The 21106-nt window shown below is 43.1% G+C and overlaps 1 protein-coding gene across 2 annotated transcripts in view; it reads right to left on the reverse strand.

Moving 5' to 3' along the window:
• Positions 1-13608: 13608 nt before the first annotated feature.
• AP1S2 (adaptor related protein complex 1 subunit sigma 2) overlaps positions 13609-21106 on the reverse strand; it is a 110323-nt gene continuing 102825 nt past the window's right edge. Inside the window, exon 5 of one of the 2 annotated variants that reach the window (XM_069761057.1) lies at positions 13609-14256. In XM_069761057.1, coding sequence (XP_069617158.1) covers positions 14209-14256 — 48 coding nt within the window. In that variant the 3' untranslated portion in view covers positions 13609-14208. The remainder of the gene's footprint in view (positions 14257-21106) is intronic. The other variant, XM_069761055.1, reaches the window with a different exon arrangement.

The raw sequence follows: 21106 nt of genomic DNA on the forward strand, positions 1-21106 counted from the left end.
AGTTGCACCTAATTTTTGCATGTTTTAAAAGCTTTAATACCAGAATTCTGGCTTGAAAACTTTGACTAATTGGGCCCTAAGTGTGTGCTGAGTGTCTGTCAGCACAAAGTGTTCCAACCAAGCACAGGTGCTCTGTTCGCCCCTGGCATGGCCAAATATTTCAGGTCATCCTTCCCACTCACTTTATATCTATCTTTGCCTTCCTTTTCCAGCTTATGCTTTACAGGAGCCAAAGAAATTAGAGATAGATGGAAAACACATAGGTGGGAAGGTGCACAGAACATTTTGGCCACATCGTAAGTGCGCCTAATACCTGCCTTTTAACATCATTTTATGCTACCAGTCTTCCTTAATTTGTAGTATATGCAGCTTCAATGAGGCTTCTATATTGCTGTTATTGGCTTCTGTGCTCTAAATAAAGGTGTACATCCCCCATCTATCGAACATTTGTCATATCCTGTGAGTGCCAGCAGTGCCTGAGATCCAATCCAATATTTTTTAATTTTAATAATTCTTTCACGACATTATTTCCCTTACACAACTTAGAGAGGACCACGGTCTCGCTGCTCTTAGGGTATGTTTCCACGTGGCATATTTCCTGCGGATTGGACACTGCCTACAGCCGCAGCGTCCAGATGTTACAGCATAGTGGATGAGATTTTATGAAACGCCATATCCACTATGCGTACAAGACGTAGGTGGCAGACCTGCGTATACGCACATGCGGCGTGTCTTTATAGACTGCAGCATGTCTACTTATGTCTCCGCAAGATAAATAGCACCATTCTATATATAGGATGAGGTGATTCCGCACGTGTTCAGTGAAAATGTATAGGATGCAGTGACTCTGCACGTGTTCAATGAACACATGCAGAATCACCGCGCGTACAAAATCCAGCAGCGCTTTGGACGGTGCGGGTGTCCGCTGGGTTCAAAGCTCTCTAAATACGCCACGTGGAAACATACAATTACAGTAAAGAATCTCATTTACTTTGCATCTGGGGGCAGCGAATCTAAACCAAAATCTACTTTGCAAACCTGAGTAACCTAAAGCATGCTGTGGATTTAAGAATATTTAAAAAAATTACATACAGTGGGGAAACAGGATCTTGCGTATCGGTAATAGGATTTACAGAGTCCACGACAGCACCCACTGAGAGAGGGGATCCGTCCACCATTAGGACAGGAACCTACAGGTTAAAAAGGGCCGAGGTCCTCCTCGTCTACTCCGTTGTGTTTCAGAGTATGAGGGGAACCGCCCATCGCATTAGTACACAATAATTATATACACTACAAAATACTATCACCTCTATAGAGTGAAAATTTAATAACACACTTCCCCTTAGAGTGTAGGAAACCAAGTGAATAATTATGGGGTGGGGGGGAATGTGTGGGTGCTGTTGTGGACTCTGTAAAATTCTATTACCGGCATGTAATATCCGGTTTTCCTATCTCCACGACAGCACCCACTGAGAAACTTTCAGAGACTGTCACCTGGGAAGAACCACAGCATTAAGTACTGATCGCCCAAAGTCTAGCCTGGAGGTGAATGATAGATCAAGACGGTAGTGTCTATGGAAGGTGAAGGCCACGTTGCCGCCTTACAAATCAAATGCCATGGCTCGCACTGAATGAGCTCTCACTTCCTCTGGTGAAGATTCCCGTTTGGCTGAATAAGCTAAGCAGAATGCATCTCTTATCCACCGGACGATAGTGTTCTTTCTGACATTTGACCCCTTTCTTTGACCCTGAGAGGAGACAAACAGGGCCCTACTCTGCCTCCAAGCTTGATTCCTTTCTAAGTGCTCTAGTACAGCTCTTTTAACATCTAGAGTATGGAACCTTTGTTCCTCCACTGTAGCTATCATAAAAAGATGGTAAATGGATCTCTTGGCGACATTTGGTAAATAGGCTGGGTGTGGTTTCAAAACGATCTTATCCTGATAAACCATCAAGAATGGAGCATCTATTGATAGTGCCTGAATGTCCCTGACTCGTCTTGCAGAAGTTAAGGCGACTCTAAGGGCTCAAAAGGGGGACTTGTCAATGCATCTAGCACAAGGTTTAAATACCATGGCGGCAATCTAGCAACACGTTGTCGGTTACTGCGCTCACAGGCTTTTATGAACCTAGTGACCCACTGGTCCCCTGCTACATCATAGTTATTCAGTGGCCCCAGAGCCGACACCTGTACTCTAAGTATATTGACAGATAACCCAACACTCTCTGCCCTTTTGTAAGAATTCCAGAATCACTAGAATTGGAACCTGGTCTGATGGGAACTGAGTGAAACGACAAAAATTTCCTCCAGGTCTTATGATAAATCTTTGTGGGAACTTCTTTCCTACTTTGCAATAAGGTAGAGACTAGAGCTTCTGAAAATCCTCTATGCCTCAGCAGCTCCCTCTCAAATTCCACGCTGTCAAACGGAGACCCTCAGTCTGTGGATGACTGAATGGGCCTTGAGAGAGAATCCTCGGCTTGGTAGCACCCAAGGGTCGGTCACAGACATCGCCCTTTCTTCCTGAGGATAAGTGGAATCCGAAACATCGGAGAAAAAGCGTAGGCCAGAGTATAATCCCACTGGACCTGAAGGGAATCCACCACCTCTGGCTGGTCTGACGCCTGCAGTGACGCAAACCTCCTGACCAGCCTGTTGCTTCTCGTGGCGTCAAGGTCTATGACCAGAAGGCCCCATAAGTGTACGATCCGCCTGAAAACCTGTCGGTCTAGGGACTATTCCCCCTGGCGTAAGGAGTGTCGACTGAGAGTCTGCCTGAACATTGTGCTCCTCTCTGATGTGAAGGGCCGACAGGGAGAGGAGGTGATTTTCAGCCAAGGTGAGTATGTCGTCTGCGGTGGACTTCAGTGATTGTGACTTTGTCCCCTGTTGACGATTCAAATAGGCTACCACTGTAGTGTTGTCAGTGTGTATCCGTACATGGGAGTCCCGCAGAGTTGGTAGAAACTTGAGAAGTGCATAATTCATCGCCTTTAACTCTTTCGGGTTTGAGGAACCCTGTGCCTCCCTGGTCGTCCATTTCCCCTGGGCTAGTTTGTCTCCCATGTGAACTCACCACCCCCAGGGACTGGCATCTGTCATTACTATACGGTCCGGTTTTATCCCCCATGGCACCCCTTTGGACAGATGTAGCGAGTCTAGCCACCAGGATAGACTGCTGAATGCGGCAACTGACAACTGCAATCTCTTTCTTAGGTGGCCTTGCAGCCTCCGATCTGCCTCGAGCACCTCGTTCTGTAGCGTCCTGGTGTGAAACTGAGGCCACTGTACAGCTGGTATACAAGACGTCAGAGAACCCAGCATGGACATTGCATCTCTCACAGACAGATCTGGATTGTCCATTATTTTTCCGACTTTGCAGATGATGCCTAATTTTTTTGTCCTGTGGAAGAAAACATTGTTGAGCTACTGAGTCCAGGAAGATGCACATGAATCTTTGACAGTTCAAGAGAACTAGCCTTGATTTCTTCAGATTGACCAACCAACCCAGACCCTGCAGGGACGATATATGGTTCAGCCGGGTACTACACTGGATGGCCGACCCCCCACTATAAGGAAATCATCTAAGTATGGAATGACCCAGGTATCTCGTTCCCTTAAATGGGCCATCACCTCTGCAATCACCTTGGTAAACATGTAGCTCCGTGGACAGACCAAATGGCATGGCGGCAAACTGAAAGTGTCTAACCTGATCGCCCAGCCGTACCGCCACTTTGAGATATTGCTGGTGGTCCTGGTATATTGGCAGATAGTAATAGGCATCTTTTAGGTCCAGGACCGTCATGAAACACTTGGGAAACAGAAGTTTGGTTGCAGACATGATGGAATTCCATTTTAAAGGTATTACAATGTAGGAAAGAATTTAGCTTCCGTAAATTAATAATCGTTCTGAAGGAACCATCAGGTTTGGAAATTGGGAATAGAGAATAAAACCCCCTCCCTTCCTGGTCCTTAGGGACCTCAACTAGGACTCGTTTCTCCATCAACTGCAGAATCTCTATTTCCAGGGCCCGCTGCTGGTCGGGGGAATTCCTCAAAGTTGTTAACAGGAAGGAGTCCGGAGGAATACTCCGAAACTCCAATTTCAGCCCGGATGATATTATACCAAGTATCCAGGCGCTGGATGTTACGGACGGACCCATTGACTATAAAAATATCTCAATCTACCACCGACCGGAAGATCAGGACTAGCAATACTTGCACCTATGTCTGGAAGACGAGGCCCGGCTGAAGTAGGCACCTTTTTGCTTCGACTCCGCCGGCTCCCAGTCTCTGTATTTCCTCTGGAAAGACAAACCTTTTTTAAAGGTGTTCTTAAAAGTAGGGGTAAATAGTTTAGGGAACCCTTTTTTTCTGTCACTTGCCTTTGTGAGTATTTCATCAAGCTCGGCTCAAACAAGTACTCACCCAGGCATGGAATGGCACATAGTTTTGCTTTAGCGTGTGCATCCCCTTTCTAACTCTTTAACCAGAGTGCTCGGCGGGCAGAGTTAGATAGGCCGGCAGACCTAGCGGCTAACCGTAATGAATTCCATGAAGCATCCGCCAGGTAAGCTACCCCTCCACGGATCTGTAAAAAGGAATCCAGCAACTTGTCTCTAGGAATCCCAGATCGTATCTGATCCTCCAGCTGGTCCAGCCAGACCATCATGGATCTGGTGGTACAGGTACTCACAATAGCTGGTTTGAATGCCCCGGCCAATGATTCCCACATCCACTTCAGGAACATCTCTGCTTTTCTATCAGAAGGATCCTTTAGAAGACCTCCGTCCTCTAGGGGTAGTGCTGCCCGTTTTGACAAGGAGGCCACTGCCACATCAACCTTGGGCACTTTAACCCATTCCGTAAGCAGATCATCATCGAATGGGTATTTATGTTTTGAGGAAGATGGCAGGAACCCCAGGCTATCCTGCTTATCCCACTCCCTTTTTATGAGGTTTTTATAGTGTAATTTACCGGGAAGGCCTTACGATTCTTCTGACATAAGCCTGCAAACATCATGTCCCGAGCAGACCTGGGTTCCCTATTGTCCATGATTCCTATGGTGGCCCATACCGATCTCACCAATGTGTCCATATTTTTAATGGGGAAACAAGGCCTCCCATCCTCGTCCGAAGATGAGGGGGACTCAAACTGCTGCCCCCACAGACGGACTAGATTCTGAATCAGATCCTACAAGCTAGTCCTTCTATGGATTTTCCGCACTTTAAGGGAGCTTTTAATATCTTCCCTGATGAATTACCTCAGCTCAGATGTTTGCATAGGAGCTTCCTCCTCCAGGGTCTGGCATGTGCAAGACTGACACAGCCTATTAACATAGGCGTCAGGAAGAGGTACTGTGCACACTGCATGTTCTTAGTTTTAAGACATTTTTACCTGGGAACATAGAGAATAGAAAGGGGGAAATCAGCTTACCAGGCGATCATACATGCACTCACCATCTGAAGCTCTGTCTTAGCAGGGTACCGGTTCAGGAGGTGGGGATCCAGCATGCGATGTAGGGGTCATAGATGCTTGCCGCCGACGTTCACCTCTGACCTCAGTGGTATCGCTCCCTCTGAAGCGACCGCTGCCTTTGCCTCTTTTATGCTGTTCGGGCAACACCCCAACAGGTGGTAGGTGCTTAGTATCTCCCACAGAAGACATCTTCGCAGCACACCGCTGCTGTCAGGTGCTGGCTTAAGAAGGCCCGGCCACGCCCCTTCCTATGATGTACCTTCCGGACCCTCCAGAAGTCCAGCACAGGCACTTCCAGGTTACGGGCGCTTTACTGCCTCCATGTGCCGCCGACCAGAACTGGCCCACACGCGGTGCCAGCCGATGCCGTCCTCCGGATGAACGTAGGGAGCCTCACCTTCACCTGCACCGCACCCACACGACCCAGGGCGGCACTACCCGGACCCTGGGATTGCGACATCCATGAGGAGGAGGGGTCTGGACAGGCAGAACACCCCTGACGCTGCTTCTGGCATCCTAGGCTCTGCCGTTCTTGCAGATACTGCACAGAGGCTGATTGAACCCAGGTAAGCTTGCTTTCTACAGATTCCCATCAGGACAGGAACCCAACTGAGGAGACGAGGGGGACCGCCCCCTTTTTAACCTGTAGATTCCTCTCCTGATGGTGGGTGGATCCTCTCTCTCAGTGGGTGCTGTCGTGGCAATAGGAAAAATAAGTATTGATATACTGCCGATTTTTCAAGTTTTCGCACCTACAAAGAATGGAGAGGTCTGTAATTTTTGTCGTAGGTACACTTCAACTGTGAGAGGCAGAATCTAAAATTAAAAACCAGAAAATCAGATTGTATGATTTTTAAATTAAATTGCATTTTATTGCATGAACTAAGTATTAGAAACCAGCAAGAATTCTGTCTCTCACAGACCTGTTAGTTTTTTCTTTATGAAGCCCTCCTAATCTACACTCATTACTTGCATTAACTGCATCTGTTTGAACTCATTATCTGTATAAAAGACACTTGTCCACACACTCAGTCACACTCCAATCTATCCACCATAGCCAAGACCAAAGAGCTGTCTAAGGACACCAGGGACAAAATTGTAGACCTGCACAATTCTGGGGTGGCAATAGGCAAGCAGCTAGGTGAGAAGGAAAAAACTGTTATTAGAATTAACAATTATTAGAAAATGGAAGAAACACAAGATGACTGTCAATCTTTCTTGGTCAGGGGCTCCATGCAAGATCTCGCCTCATGGGTTAAGGATGATTCTGAGAAAGGTCAGGAATCAGCCCAGAACTATATAGGAGCACCTGGTCAATTAATTTAAGAGAGCTGGGACCACAGGCTCAAACATTACTGTTAGTAACATACTATGCATTCATGGTTTAAAATCCTGGAGGGCACGCAAGGTCCCCCTGCTCACAACTCCACTTGCCGTGTTTGGAGAAAGGAGGAGTACAACCCAAAAAACACCATCCCAACTGTGAAGCATGGTGGGAGAAACTTCATACTTTCGGGGTGTTTTTTTGCAAGGGGACAGGATGACTGCACCATATTGAAAGGAGGATGGATTGGATCATGTATAACGAGATTTTGGCCAATAACCTCCTCTCAGTAAGAGCATTGAAGATGGATTGTGGCTGGGTCTTCCAGCATGACAATGACACAAAAAACACAGTCAGTGCAACGAAGGAGTGGCTCCATAAGAAGCATTTCAAGGTCCTGGAGTGGCCTAGCCAGTGTCCAGTCTTGAACCCAATAGAAAATCTTTGGAGGGAGCTGAAACTCAATGTTGGCAAAGGCAGCCCGGAAACATGAAAGATCTGGAGAAGATCTGTACGAAGGAGGGGGCGAAAATCCCTGCTGCAGTGTGTGCAAGGTTGTTCAAGAACTACAGGAAACGTCTGATCTGTTTTTTTATTGTATCAAATACTTATTTCATGCAGTAAAATGCAAATTCATCATGTAAAAATCATACAATGTGATTTTCTCGATTTTTTTTTTTTTTTTTTTTTTTAAAGATTCTGTCTCTCACAGCTGAAGTGTACGTATTATAAAAATTACAGACCTCTCCATTCTTTATAGGTAGGAAAATTAGCAAAATTGGCAGTGTATCAAATACTTATTTTCCCCGCTGTATATATTTCATCAGTATGGGAACATATCATTAGGATGTATCTGAAATTACCCCAGTACGTAGTCTTATACAATAATTGTAATTATTAATTGTAAACTGTAAATAAAGACAAAACATGGAATAAAAATGTTTTAGTTTATTATTAACGACATGACACGTAACACAGACAACAGGGACACAGGTTATTAGTCACGATTACAACAAGGCTCAATCCGGCACAGCACAAAAAGGTGACAAAAGGTAAAACAAAGGAAAAAAACAGCAAACATAAAGCCATATCTGATGGGCATTTCAAGCACCAGGTGCCAATAAAACCACATTGCACCCAGTATGCAAGGGAAACAACAAATTCCCTTCAAATATGGTCCTAACATTATACCCAACGCTACGTTACATTTATATTTTTTTTAGACTTTTAAGATGGTTATTATAGACAGGATAGAGTCTTGCATTACTGTCAAACGCTATAAATGCTTAATGTAAAATCTTAGAGCAGTACATCAAGTTAGAAAGGATATGTAATAAATGTGGTAATGAAGGATGTCAAAGACCTGACACCAAGTCAGAAGTGGACGACTTTTACTCTTTATTTTCTTCCAGCTGCGCCCCCGAGCATTCAGTTTTTGCTTTTTAAAAATTTGCCATATGGATCCAGAGGATCCTGTGAGTCACATCCTCCTGGAAAAGACTATAACAATTGGCATATTAAGCACTCTAAATAAAAGTTCCATATTTCAGACGGACTTTAAGATTTTTCAAAAGTTAAAGAAAGGAATAGTCAGGGAAGCAGCAAGAATAAAATAAAGTCTGGTCTCACTTGACATTGTGACAAGTCCATTTAAAGGGGTTTGTCCCCAAAAGTGCCAATGCACAGTCTCAAAGGCAAAAAATGAAAACCAATAATGCACTGATTATTATTTATTAATGTCTACTGTACGAAAATCACTGGTACCAGTAACAATGGGGTTCTGACGACTGCCACCCGCGTCCACTATACAAATATACACATGGAGGTCGCTGCCTTGTGTGCTGACAGCTTATGGCTTTTCGCGATGCCACCACTGGTGTTTCCTTGGCTTTGCTGTGTGGCATCATTTAGAGATGATTATGCAGCTAACACTAAGAACACGCCATTAAACAAAATGTCTAGTATGTAACAATGAACGAGCAGAAGCCGCAGGCTACACACTACACAAACAGACGAGAAGCTTCTGCGTTTCTAGCTTAAAGGACATAAAATGGAAAAAAACACCCTGTAATATTCAGCTTTTTTGTGCCTTTTTGCAGACCACACCCTAATACATAAAGTAAATCAGTAGCATTAAAAGCAGGATAATATTTTCCCTTTTTTAAAAAAAAATCAGATAACTTTCCCTTCTTCCAAAAAAAAAAAAAAATTACAGATGCAGATGCCATGTAACAGCACAATGCATCTTTTCCATTGCTGAAATGTAGGACCAACCGTCATGGTAGAAAATAGAAGGGCTACTTAGGCCAATACTAATTCGGAAGGGCACCACGTCACCTTAAATAATCACTGGTTGGCTGAAATCCTGATAAATCACCCTGTAAACTTTAGGAGCAGCTTTTCATAGAACTCTTCTTAGAGTAACAAGGAACAGTCCAGTGAATGATCGCAGCGTAAGCCAGACGGTTTAGTAAAAAAGTATAGGACCAGAGCTACAGTGGGTCCTATACTTTTGGTCTTGCCCATGTTGTAGAGGTTAGAGTCTGACTGATTAATTGAGTCTGCGGACAGGAGTCTTTTATAAAGGTGACTATGTAAAGGTACCTTCACACATAACGATATCGTTAACGATATCGTTGCTTTTTGTGACGTAGCAACGATATCGTTAAGGAAATCGTTATGTGTGACAGCGACCAACGATCAGGCGCCTGCTGGGAGATCGTTGGTCGCTGAGGAAAGTCCAGAACTTTATTTCGTCGCTGGACTCCCTGCAGACATTGCTGGATCGGCGTGTGTGACACCGATTCAGCGATGTCTTCACTGGTAACCAGGGTAAACATCGGGTTACTAAGCGCAGGGCCGCGCTTAGTAACCCGATGTTTACCCTGGTTACCAGCGTAAAAGTAAAAAAAAAAAAACAGTACATACTTACCTACCGCTGTCTGTCCCCGGCGCTCAGCTTCTCTGCACTCCTCCTGCACTGGCTGTGAGCGTCGGTCAGCCGGAAAGCAGAGCGGTGACGTCACCGCTCTGCTTTCCGGCCGCTGTGCTCACAGTCAGTGCAGGAGGAGTGCAGAGAAGCTGAGTGCCGGGGACAGACAGCGGTAGGTAAGTATGTACTGTTTGTTTTTTTTACTTTTACGCTGGTAACCAGGGTAAACATCGGGTTACTAAGCGCGGCCCTGCACTTAGTAACCCGATGTTTACCCTGGTTACCCGGGGACCTCGGGATCGTTGGTCGCTGGAGAGCTGTCTGTGTGACAGCTCTCCAGCGACCAAACAGCGACGCTGCAGCGATCGACATCGTTGTCGGTATCGCTGCAGCGTCGCTAAATGTGACGGTACCTTAAGACAGCTGTCGTTAATGCAGGTAACGAGTTGATTAGGAACGTCTAACTGGCCTGTAGGAACCAGAACTCTTAATGGTTGGTAGCGGATCAAATACTTATTTCTCACTGCAAAATGCAAATAAATTTATATAATTTATACAATGTGATTTTGTGGATTTTATTTTTGATATTCTATCTCTCAATGTTAAAATTAACCGACCCTTAAAAGTATAGACTGTTCATGTCTTTGTCAGTGGCCATAAAAAATCAGCAAGGGATCAAATACTTATTTCCCCCACTGTACATAATAGTCTAGTGTGCAGAAACTATACTAAGAAATTAGCAGATTATGATGCTGTCCCGTCATTTACGCAAAAGGTAAAAACTTTGAAATTCTAATACGATGACTTTAATTAAGAGGCCGTCAGTCCCCCATTCTTCAACATAATACAGAAATATCAAAAAACTCTCATAAAATAGAGCTTATACAATGTTAAATTTTGAGATTTTAAGTCTGACCTGATGCAAAAGTTAAGTCTAGAAGTATTTCCAACATCTTTAAATGGGATTCCCGGAGGTATCAGAAATGAAAATCTGCTTTTTTTCACATAAGCAGCACCACTATTGATCATTGCCTGTGTCTGATGCTGCAATGCAGCACATAATCACTTAAATACTGCAATATCAGACAAGACCCATCGACAGGGGTGTGGGGAAAACACTTACTTAAAAAATATATATACGGTATATAAATCTCAGAGATAATCTGGTCTGGGTCAAATAGTAGAATAAGGGTATGTTCAAACTAGGTGACCTCGCTGCTTTTGTGCGCTATTTTCTGAAATCGTAGTTATAAAAAATGCATAGATTCTGCAGAGATTTGCAAAAGAAAGAGGCAAAACGTGTCTATTTTACAGCTATTACAGAAAATTGAGGGCAAAAAATGTAGCTCAATCCCATCATGTAAACATTCCCCTAGATCTCTGGTTTGGAGTAGTGCTTGCTGTTGTGTCTAGATGAATTGTAATTTAATTTATTGGTAATTATACCATAGGCCACGTGCTATGACGAGTCTGGGCATAGAAATTCTTATGGTAGCTTTCAGGTGACTGGTCATGTATGTCTACATGCGGAATAACACTATTTCTGGTCACTTCATATCCTTAATTTTTCACTAGTTCTTCTCTTCCACTCTGATTTCTTTTTTTTTTTAATTTATACTTTATTTGCAAAATTAATTAAACTAATAATGTGGTAAGAGTATCCTGCCAGCAAACATTGAAATAATGTTAATGAAAAAATCAGGTCCGTTCCCACCCCCTAAGTCTTAGTAAGACCTAAACTGCCATAGCAATTCCTCATTGTGTCTCTCTCCTCTCCACACTTCATAGAATTATAGGCGGGAGGTGTAATTTGATCCCTCACTGAAAACAAACTTGTAGACAAATTTGAGCAAAGATTATTTCAGGGACAGAAGTGAGTAATAAGTAGGGAAAGAGGCATCATTCTATAATAAATTATTACAAAAGTTTAATTTATTTTCTACTATTGATTTAAGAAATAAAAAGTATGGCTACTCTTTAAGTGACAGTCTGTGGTACCATCACCACAAAAGAGGAGCTTTCCAATAGTTGGTGATTCTGTGCCTATCAATAGCCTAAATAAGATTGAGGAGGAAGTGAATACCGGCAATAACTGCACGCAAAACCACTGAAATTCACAGTAAAGCTGTCTGAGACCATTTATACAGCCCACTGCAGCTAGGTGTATGGTCCCCCTTACTTCCCCCATACATTATTTAATGGACTGCACTTAGGTGAATAGTGATAAAGCCCCAAAAATGGCCTCATTAATAATGCAAGCTTAATTGCTGATTTCTTCCAAGTAGATACATTTAATTTATACACATTGGGCCTCTTGCAAAATCATATGCATGCCACCTCATATTTCTACTAAAAGTACAGATACTTGTGCAGCAAACAGCTCATTTACATACAAATTAATGTTTTAACCTTTTTAGTTTGGAGAAATTTCTGAGAAACTAAAGATTCTGCTTATAGGAAATAGAATTATATACTTTCTGTTCCGATTCCAGTAGGTACAGACAAGCAATTGTGATACTGCACTCATTCACATGGCAAAGCTGCATGTATGCACAATGTCACGCAAAGTCACCATAGGTCCATACACTGACCCTGCCATCAGGATGGATGGTGCTCTACTATATGACCAAGTGGGAAATGCCTTTACTACAGAACTTTCAATGGCGTATACCAATTTTTATCATCCATAAGAGAAAACACTCTGTATGTTCCTGTATGAAACTGGGGACAAGTGTGGGCTACTTGTGTGGGACCTAGACGGCTGTCGGGGTACAGAGCGGGACATAGACGGTAGTGTGGAGTACAGAGCGGAACCAAGACGTCTGTGTGGGGCACAGTGAGGGACCTAGACATCTGTGTGGGGCACAGTGAGGGACCTAGATGGCTGTGTAGGGTACAGAGAGGTACCTAGATGGCTGTATGGGGTACAGTGCGGAACCTAGATGGCTGTGTGGGGTACAGTGCGGGACCTAGATGGTAGTGTGGAGTACGGAGCGGGACCTAGACGTCTGTGTGGGGCACAGTGAGGGACCTAGACATCTGTGTGGGGCACAGAGCAGAACCTAGATGGCTGTGTATGGTACAGAGAGGCACCTAGATGGCAGTGAGGAGTACAGTGCGGGACCTAGATGGCTGTGTGGGGGACATCGCGGAAAACAGTCGGTAGTGTGGAGTACAGAGCGGGACCTAGACATCTGTGTGGGGCACAGTGTGGGACCTAGATGGCTGTGAGGTACAGAGCGGGACCTAGTCAGTAGTGTGGAGTACAGAGCGGGACTAGACGTCTGTGTGGGGCACAGTGTGGGACCTAGGTGACTTTGTGCGATACAGAGCGGGACCTAGATGGTAGTGTGGGGTACAGAGCGGGACCTAGACAACTGTGTGGGGTACCATATGGGACCTAGACGGTAGTGTGGGGTACAGAGCGGGACCTAGACGGCTGTGTGGGGTACAGAGCGGGACCAAGACGGCTGTGTGCGGTAGAGCGGGACCTGGATGGTAGTGTGGGGTACAGAGCGGGACCTAGACGGCTGTGTGGGGTACAGAGCGGGACCTAGACGGCTGTGTGGTTTACAGTGTGGGACCTAGATGGCTGTGTGCGGTATAGTGTGGGACCTAGACAGCAGTGTAGGTTACAGTGTGGGACCTAGATGGTAGTGTGGGGTAGAGCGGGACCTAGAAGGCTGTGTGGGGTACAGTGTAGGACCTAGACAGCTGTGTAGGGTATCTGTACACTATCAGCTCTTACCACATCCATAAGAAAAGTCTGAAGGTTTTTATCATTTTAAAATATGACATGGAGGCCGATGTGTGGAATGAACATGGATTTGATCAGACATCTCCCAGAGGACAGAAATAAAGCAATAGAGTGCGTCACGTCTTATCTGGAACTTTAATGTTCACACACCATGAGGACGGGCTGCTTGAAGCTACTCCTGAACATCGGACATCATCAGAACGGAGGGACAGGTCTCATTAACACTCATACAAATTCTTTGGTTTACAAAAAAAATAAATTCTAGCGGTAAACAGTTTCCGTAATCCCTTTATGTGTTAAAAAATGGCCTATCGTGAATAAGGGCAGTGTCTTTGGTTGTCAAAAAATAGAAACTGGGCTCCATCGTGCGGATCCGATTCACATACATGGTTCTGGTGTAAAGGCAGGATCAGAGCCAGATACGTCATGTGTGTAAATGTTCCCTCTGATAAGCACGAAAAGCTAACAATGTGCTCTAAATAAAACAAAAAAGTGCTTTGTTACGACGCGTCACACGTGCTACAATTTACAATGTGCCGCTCCCTTTTATGTTGGTAGATTTTCTATGGAGAAGTTTCCGTTGAAGACTTAACTAAAGCAGCTTAGCAGTACAGTAATACTGACAGACGGCATCTCACACTATTGGTCAAACACTGAGGTGAAGGCAGTGAACATTGATGGGACAACAAAGGGACGCAGGTGGCAGCAGCCGAGGTTTATGTCAGTCCGATTTCTTCCAGGACGCTTCGTGGTGTCTCTGCCTCCTGTTGAGGAAACACAAGATGTGGAAGAGTCAGTTCCATATTACTTCTTCATGCTGCCCAAAGTTACATTACTTCTTGATTCACAGAAAAGTGAGGACAGATATAGAAATGTGACGATGACAATGGAACGAGAGCCCTGATTTATGCCCGGCTGCTCTGCCCCCTGCCGGCAAATTCTGATAGCACTTCACATTATAGCAAAGCACCATGTGGCTATATATAGTGTAGGTATTGAACGGTAAATATCGTCTATTACTTTTCTGCCGTGACTTCACATGTGCATGTATATTCAGATATTTAATCACAAAGTTATCCAGTAAAACAATTAAAATGAACACACGTCTTATTTTAACCAGAAGCTGACATGTTCTTTTTTGATTTTAGCCATTTTTTAATTATTATCCTACTTTTAGTTCAAGATTATGGGGCTGCTATCCTGCCACTAATATCATTTATAGGAAAGTTTTAGGGTATGTGCACACGTTGCGGATTCTATGCGGAGGTGCAGAAACGCTGCAGATCTGCAAATGATTTACAGTACAATGTAAATCAGTGAGAAAAAAAAAGCTGTGCTAATGGTGCGGAAAATCCGCTGCGGTTTAAAAGAAGTAGCATGTCACTTCTTTTTTGTGAATCTGCAGTGTTTTTGTACCCATTCCATTATAGAAAACTGCAGGGGTAAAAAAAACGCAGCAAATCCGAAGAAAAACAGCAGCAAAAACACACAAAAAACGCGGAACAGCACAAAAAACGCAACAAATCCGCAGGTGCGTTTTCTGCCAGGAGAGGCACACAATGCAGATTTAGTGCAGATTTTTTAGTGCACAACTGCAGCGTTTTTTTCTTCGCAGAAACGCTGGAGAACTGCACTGTGATTTACAGTACAATGTAAATCAATGTGAAAAAGAAAAAGCTGTGCAGATGGTGCAGAAAAATCTGCGCAGAAACGCTGCAGATTTCAAAGAAGTGCACGTCACTTCTTTTGTGCAGTTCTGCAGCGTTTCTGCACCGCACCCCTCCATAAATAGAAATCCACAGTGGTAAAATCTGCACAAAAACTGCACAAAATCTGCACTAAAAACGCATAAAAAACACAGCTGTGGATTCTGCCAGGAGATGCAGATTTTGTGCAGAAAATTCTGCACCTCTTTTCTTACGTGTGCACATAGCCTAAGGCTAATCCGCAACGTGTGCACATAGCCTTACTGCAGTTCCAGGTACACAGGAAACAGGGGATGGCCACTGATTTCTATAGTAGAGTGTTGTGGGCATCCTCTGTGATCTGTGCAGAGGTGACTGCAGGGAGTGGGGAAGGTGAGCTGTGACCATCAACGACTGTGAATGACAGACCCCATGTTATCCATATACACAGTTTGGGCACCCCTGGTCAAAATCCCTGTTATTGTGAACGGTTAAGCAAGTTGAAAATTAAATGATCTCTAAAAGGCATAACTTAAACATGACACACTTCCTTTGTATTTTAGGCAAAAAATGTATAAACAGTGGGTACAGAAAGTATTCAGACCCCTTAACATTTTTCACTCGGTTTCATTGCAGCCATTTGGAAAATTCAAAAGTTTATTTTTTTCACATTAATGTACGATCTGTACCCCATCTTGACTGAAAAAAACTGAAATGTTGAAATTTTTGCAAATTAAATAAAAAAGAAAAACTGAAATATCACATGGTTAGAAGTATTCAGACCCTTTTCTCAGACACTCATATTTAAGTCACATGCTGTCCATTTCCTTTTGATCCTCCTTGAGATGGTTCTACTCCTTCATTGGAGGGCAGCTGTGTTTAATTAAACTGATAGGACTTGATTTGTAAAGGCGCACACCTGTCTATATAAGACCTCACAGCTCACAGTGCATGTCAGGCCAAATGAGAATCATGAGGTCAAAGGAACTGGCCAAGGAGCTCAGAGACAGAATTGTGGCGAGGCACAGATCTGGCCAAGGTTACAACAGAATACTTATGACCATGTGATAATTCAGTTTTTCGGTCACTGGGACCCCAATTGACCTTTAACCCCATCCCGACATGCGCCGTACTAGTACGGCGCATGTCGGGTCCCCTGCTTTGATGTGGACTCCGGCGCTGAGCCCACATCAATCTGTTTTGTACAGCTGACATGTGCGTGCAATAGCGGCGGGTGAAATCGCGATTTATCCACCGCTATTAACCTGTTAAATGCCGCTGTCAAACGCTGACAGCAGCATTTAACCGGCGCTTCCGGCCACGCTGCTGGAAATGAGCTCATCGTTGACCCCGTCACATGATTGAGGGTCGGCAATGCGTCAGGATGATAACCATGGAGGTCCTTGAGACCTCTATGGTTACTGATGCCGGCCTGCTGTGAGCGCCCCCTGTGGTCTGCGCTCATAGCACACCTGCATTTCTGCTGCATAGCAGCGATCTGATGATCGCTGCTATGTAGCAGAGCCGATCGAGTGGTGCCAGCTTCTAGCCTTCCATGGAGGCTATTGAAGCATGGAAAAAGTAAAAAAACATGTTTTTAAAAATATGAAAAAAATAAAAAAATATATATAAAAGTTTAAATCACCCCCTTTCGCCCCATCCAAAATAAAACAATAAAAAAATCAAACCTACACATATTTGGTATCGCCGCATTCAAAATCGCCCGATCAATTAAAAAAAAAAAGCATTAACCTGATCGCTAAATGGCGTAGCGAAAAAATTTTTTGAAATGCCAGAATTACGTTTTTTGGTCGCCGCGACATTGCATTAAAATGCAATAACGGGTGATCAAAAGAACGTATCAGCACAAAAGTGGTATAATTAAAACATCATAATGGCAGGTCAATTTTAGCATTTAGTGAAGCTAGCAAAAAAGCCAATCAAAAAACAAGTGTGGGATTGCACTTTTTTTGCAATTTCACCGCACTTGGAATTTTGTTCCCGTTTTCTAGTAGAAGACATGGTAAAACCAATGGTGTCGTTCAAAAGTACAACTCGTCCCGCAAAAAAATAAGCCCTCGCATGACCATATTGACGGAAAAATAAAAAAGTTATGGCTCTGGGAAGGAGGGGAGCGAAAAACAAAAACGAAAAAGGGACGCGGCGGGAAGGGGTTAAAGAGAATCTGTCAGCTCGATATTGTAATGTAAAACAAATACATGGCTGTAAGGCTATGTGCCCACGTTGCGGATTCGTTTGTGGATTTTTCCGCACCATTTTTGAAAAATCTGCAGGAAAAAAGCACTGCGTTTTACCTGTGGATTTACCACGGATTTCCAGTGTCTTTTTGTGCGGATTTCACCTCCGGATTCCTATTGAGGACCAGGTGTAAAACGCTGCGGAATCCGCACAAAGAATTGACATTCTGCAGAAAATACAACGCAGCTTTCCGTGTGGTATTTTCTGATCCATGGGCACAGCGGATTTGGTTTTCCATAGGTTTACATGGTACTGTACACCTGATGGAACACTGCTGCGAATCCGCAGCGGCCAGTCTGCTGCAGATCCACAGGCAAATCTGCACCGTGTGCACATAGCCTAATGGAGCTGTAACTCATATTAAATTGATACCTTTGGTGAAGAAATCTCTGCTTTGTAGTTCTTCTTCATCTCCCCCACAACAGATGACGTACATTTACATCATATGTCATGTCCTGATGTGTGAGCCTGCATCTTTCCAACAACTGTGGGCAATCTCTGACAGCAACATTTAACAAGTGCCAGCAGGGGGATGCCTCATTCAACGTGCCCCTTGGAACACCCGTGACATGATCGCGGGGCACCGATGTGTAGCCAAGACAGTCGGGGGGTCTGCTGAAGACCTTTGTGCTTATCAAGGTTATTTTCATGTGATAACCAGCCTGGAGATTTTCTCTCTACATAACAGTGCTAATGCACAAACGATCAAATGATCGCAGTTTAAAGTCTCCTAAGGGGACCAATAAATACGGTAAAACGTTTTAAAAAAAATGTTTTTAAAAATATAACTAAAAATACAAAACTTCAAGTCATTCTCCTTTTGCCCCATTAAAAACAAGACAAAAAAATAAAATACACATATTTAGTATGAGGAAGAATTCACAAAACGTGCGTTGGGGTGGAGGGAAGCACGGACTACGCCCGCATCTACACGCTGGACCTAATTTCTGGACCCTTATCATTATAGGCAAATTGACCGCTGTCCTTTTACTACCCTTAGCTTACGTTGCACTATAGCACAGATAGTTTTTGATCTTTTGCCAATAAGACAACACATGGGCACTTGTACCCCTGTATATCTCCTTCATTAGTCTAAAATATAACCACTAGGCACAATTAATACAATTTTTATGTATAAGGGTTTCTTTTGCTTATATGCTGGATAACTTAGGTCCATATATTCAATGGACAGAATCTAGCTAATAACCATATAGGCATTTATGCTAATACGATAACATGCGGTGATTGTCACGCCTTCCCTCACACGAAAGGCACCTTTGTTGATATTTGTCATTGTTGTGTTTATATATGTGTGTTTTTTAAAATTATGCTTAATAAAAAATTTTGGGTAATTTTTCAAATGAACACGCTTTTTTCTATGGTTATTATTGTGTTTTCTGGGCAATTTAATTACACTGGATCACACTGTTGGATTATACATATTTAGTAATGTTGCTTTTGTAAAAGTCTCATCTATCAAAACACAATATAAATTAATCCGATTGGTAAATGATGTAAAAAGAAAAGAACTCAAAACACCAAAATTATGTTTTTTTTGGGCCGCCGCAACATTGCAATAAGAGGTGATCAAGACATTTGTATCTACCCCAAAATAATCCTGACGAAGCCAAGGCGGTGAAACGCGCGTCGAGGCTCCAGCTGTATCCCCCTTGCAGTCCTGCACTCTTTATACGTCATGTCTCAAGGTAAATCCACTTGTTTATATAACTTTACTTTTATTATACTGTGATCTCTTACCCGAAGACATAACTGTTATATGTGTAGCGATCATAGTGACTATGATAATGGCTATTTATGTCAATACCTTCTCTTACTGTGACCTATTATACTGAATCCTATGTGTGGGCTCTCCTTATCATCACTTAATTATACTGCCCCTGGATTTATATTTTGTCATGACCTTATGGTACCATATACTACCATCATTGCTATCCTTATTATCTTGACAGATTATTAACCCCTCAAGAAGCAGTGGTATTTCCGTTTTTGCGCTTCCATATTTTGCTCCCCTTCAGTTAATATGGCCATGTGAGGGCTTGTTTTTTGCAGGATGAGTTGTACTTTTGAATGGCACCATTGGTTTTACCATATAGTGGACTTGAAAATGGGAAAAAAATTCCAAATGCAGTGAAATTGCAAAAAAAAAAAAAAAAGGGCAATTCCACAATGTTTTTTTTTTTTTTTACCACGTTCACTAAATGCTAAAACTGACCAACGATTATGATTCTCCAGGTCACTACGAGTTCATAGACACCAAACATGTCTAGGTTATTTTTTATTTAAGTGGTGAAAACAAAATACCAAGTTTGTAAAAAAGAAACAAAAAAAAGTTTCCATATTCCGAGACCCGTAGCGTCTCCATTTTTGGGGATCTGGGGCCGGGTGAAGGCTTTGCACCTGACGAAGCTGCCTTTGCAGCGATACGTGTGGGGCTTCTCTCACCTCTCCCGGGACTGCTTCCTTCTTATCATGGACATCCCTGACATCTTTTGGTGTGACTCCCAGTCTGGTCTCTTTTTAGGTGATATATGCTGGTTCCCTACAGCCCACACTGGTGCCCTTGCAGTATTTATCACCCATTTGCTTTGTTTTAGCCCTACTTATAGGCCATTATACTTTGGGGTGTTTACCATCATATTTATTTCTTCTTGGCTCCCACATTACATGCATATATATTGTATACACTCCTTTACATTCCAGACACCACCTCTGGAATGCATGCTCTGGAGCCGTGGAAGCGCGCAAAACGCGAAACGGCCGTCGTCCTTTCACTTGCACTGTCCCTGCTTTTATTAGCTTGCCCATGAATTTATATTGGAAATAAAGGACTAAGGTTTCTTCGTCACATACCGAAAGTGTTGCTGCTTTCTTCTTCCTTTGGATTTAATAATAATAATAATAATAATAACACTGGTCTACAAAAAAAATAAAAATTTCTGGCATGGACTTTAAGAACATTTTTAGATTAATTTGAGGGTGCTGAATTCAAATCTGATCTTATAATTTCTCTATCACATCACGTTTTTGCGCTACAGGTATATAGTCCATTTTCATGAATTCCATGATGAATATAAGTAGTGTATGAAAAGTGCCGGTTTATACTGTTCACTAAGGTAAATTTAGTTTTCATTTAGTCTCCCAATAAATGTGAGAATATCTTTGTTTTCTTTGAACGTGCATAATTCCCATTTGTTATAACACCCTTGTTTTCTGTGCTACTGGGACAGTAGAGCTACAGCAGAGCATTGGGTGAAAACTGAATGGCCTCAGCGACAGAGTTTGGCATCTGGCGATAAGAATGTCATCCATGATCCTCTAGTGGATAGGAAGGACATTGTCTTTCCTCCCTTACACATAAAACTTGGATTGATGAAGCAGTTCGTCAAAGCTCTCAATCACAGTGGAGAATGCTTCAACTATACATGTTCAACTTTTCCTGGTCTTAGTGAAGAGAAGAAAAAGGCTGGAATATTTGATGGACCTCAAATAAGAACACTTATGAGAGACCCAAATTTAATCACATCAATGAATCAGACAGAAGAAAGAGCTTGGAATGCATTTTGTAATGTGGGGCAGAATTTTCTAGGGAATAAGAAAGCAGACAACTATGAAGAGATTGTGGAAGAGCTACTAATGAGTTTGCAAAATC

The sequence above is a fragment of the Ranitomeya imitator genome, chromosome 3 (assembly GCF_032444005.1).
Source record: "Ranitomeya imitator isolate aRanImi1 chromosome 3, aRanImi1.pri, whole genome shotgun sequence".
NCBI lineage: Eukaryota > Metazoa > Chordata > Amphibia > Anura > Dendrobatidae > Ranitomeya > Ranitomeya imitator.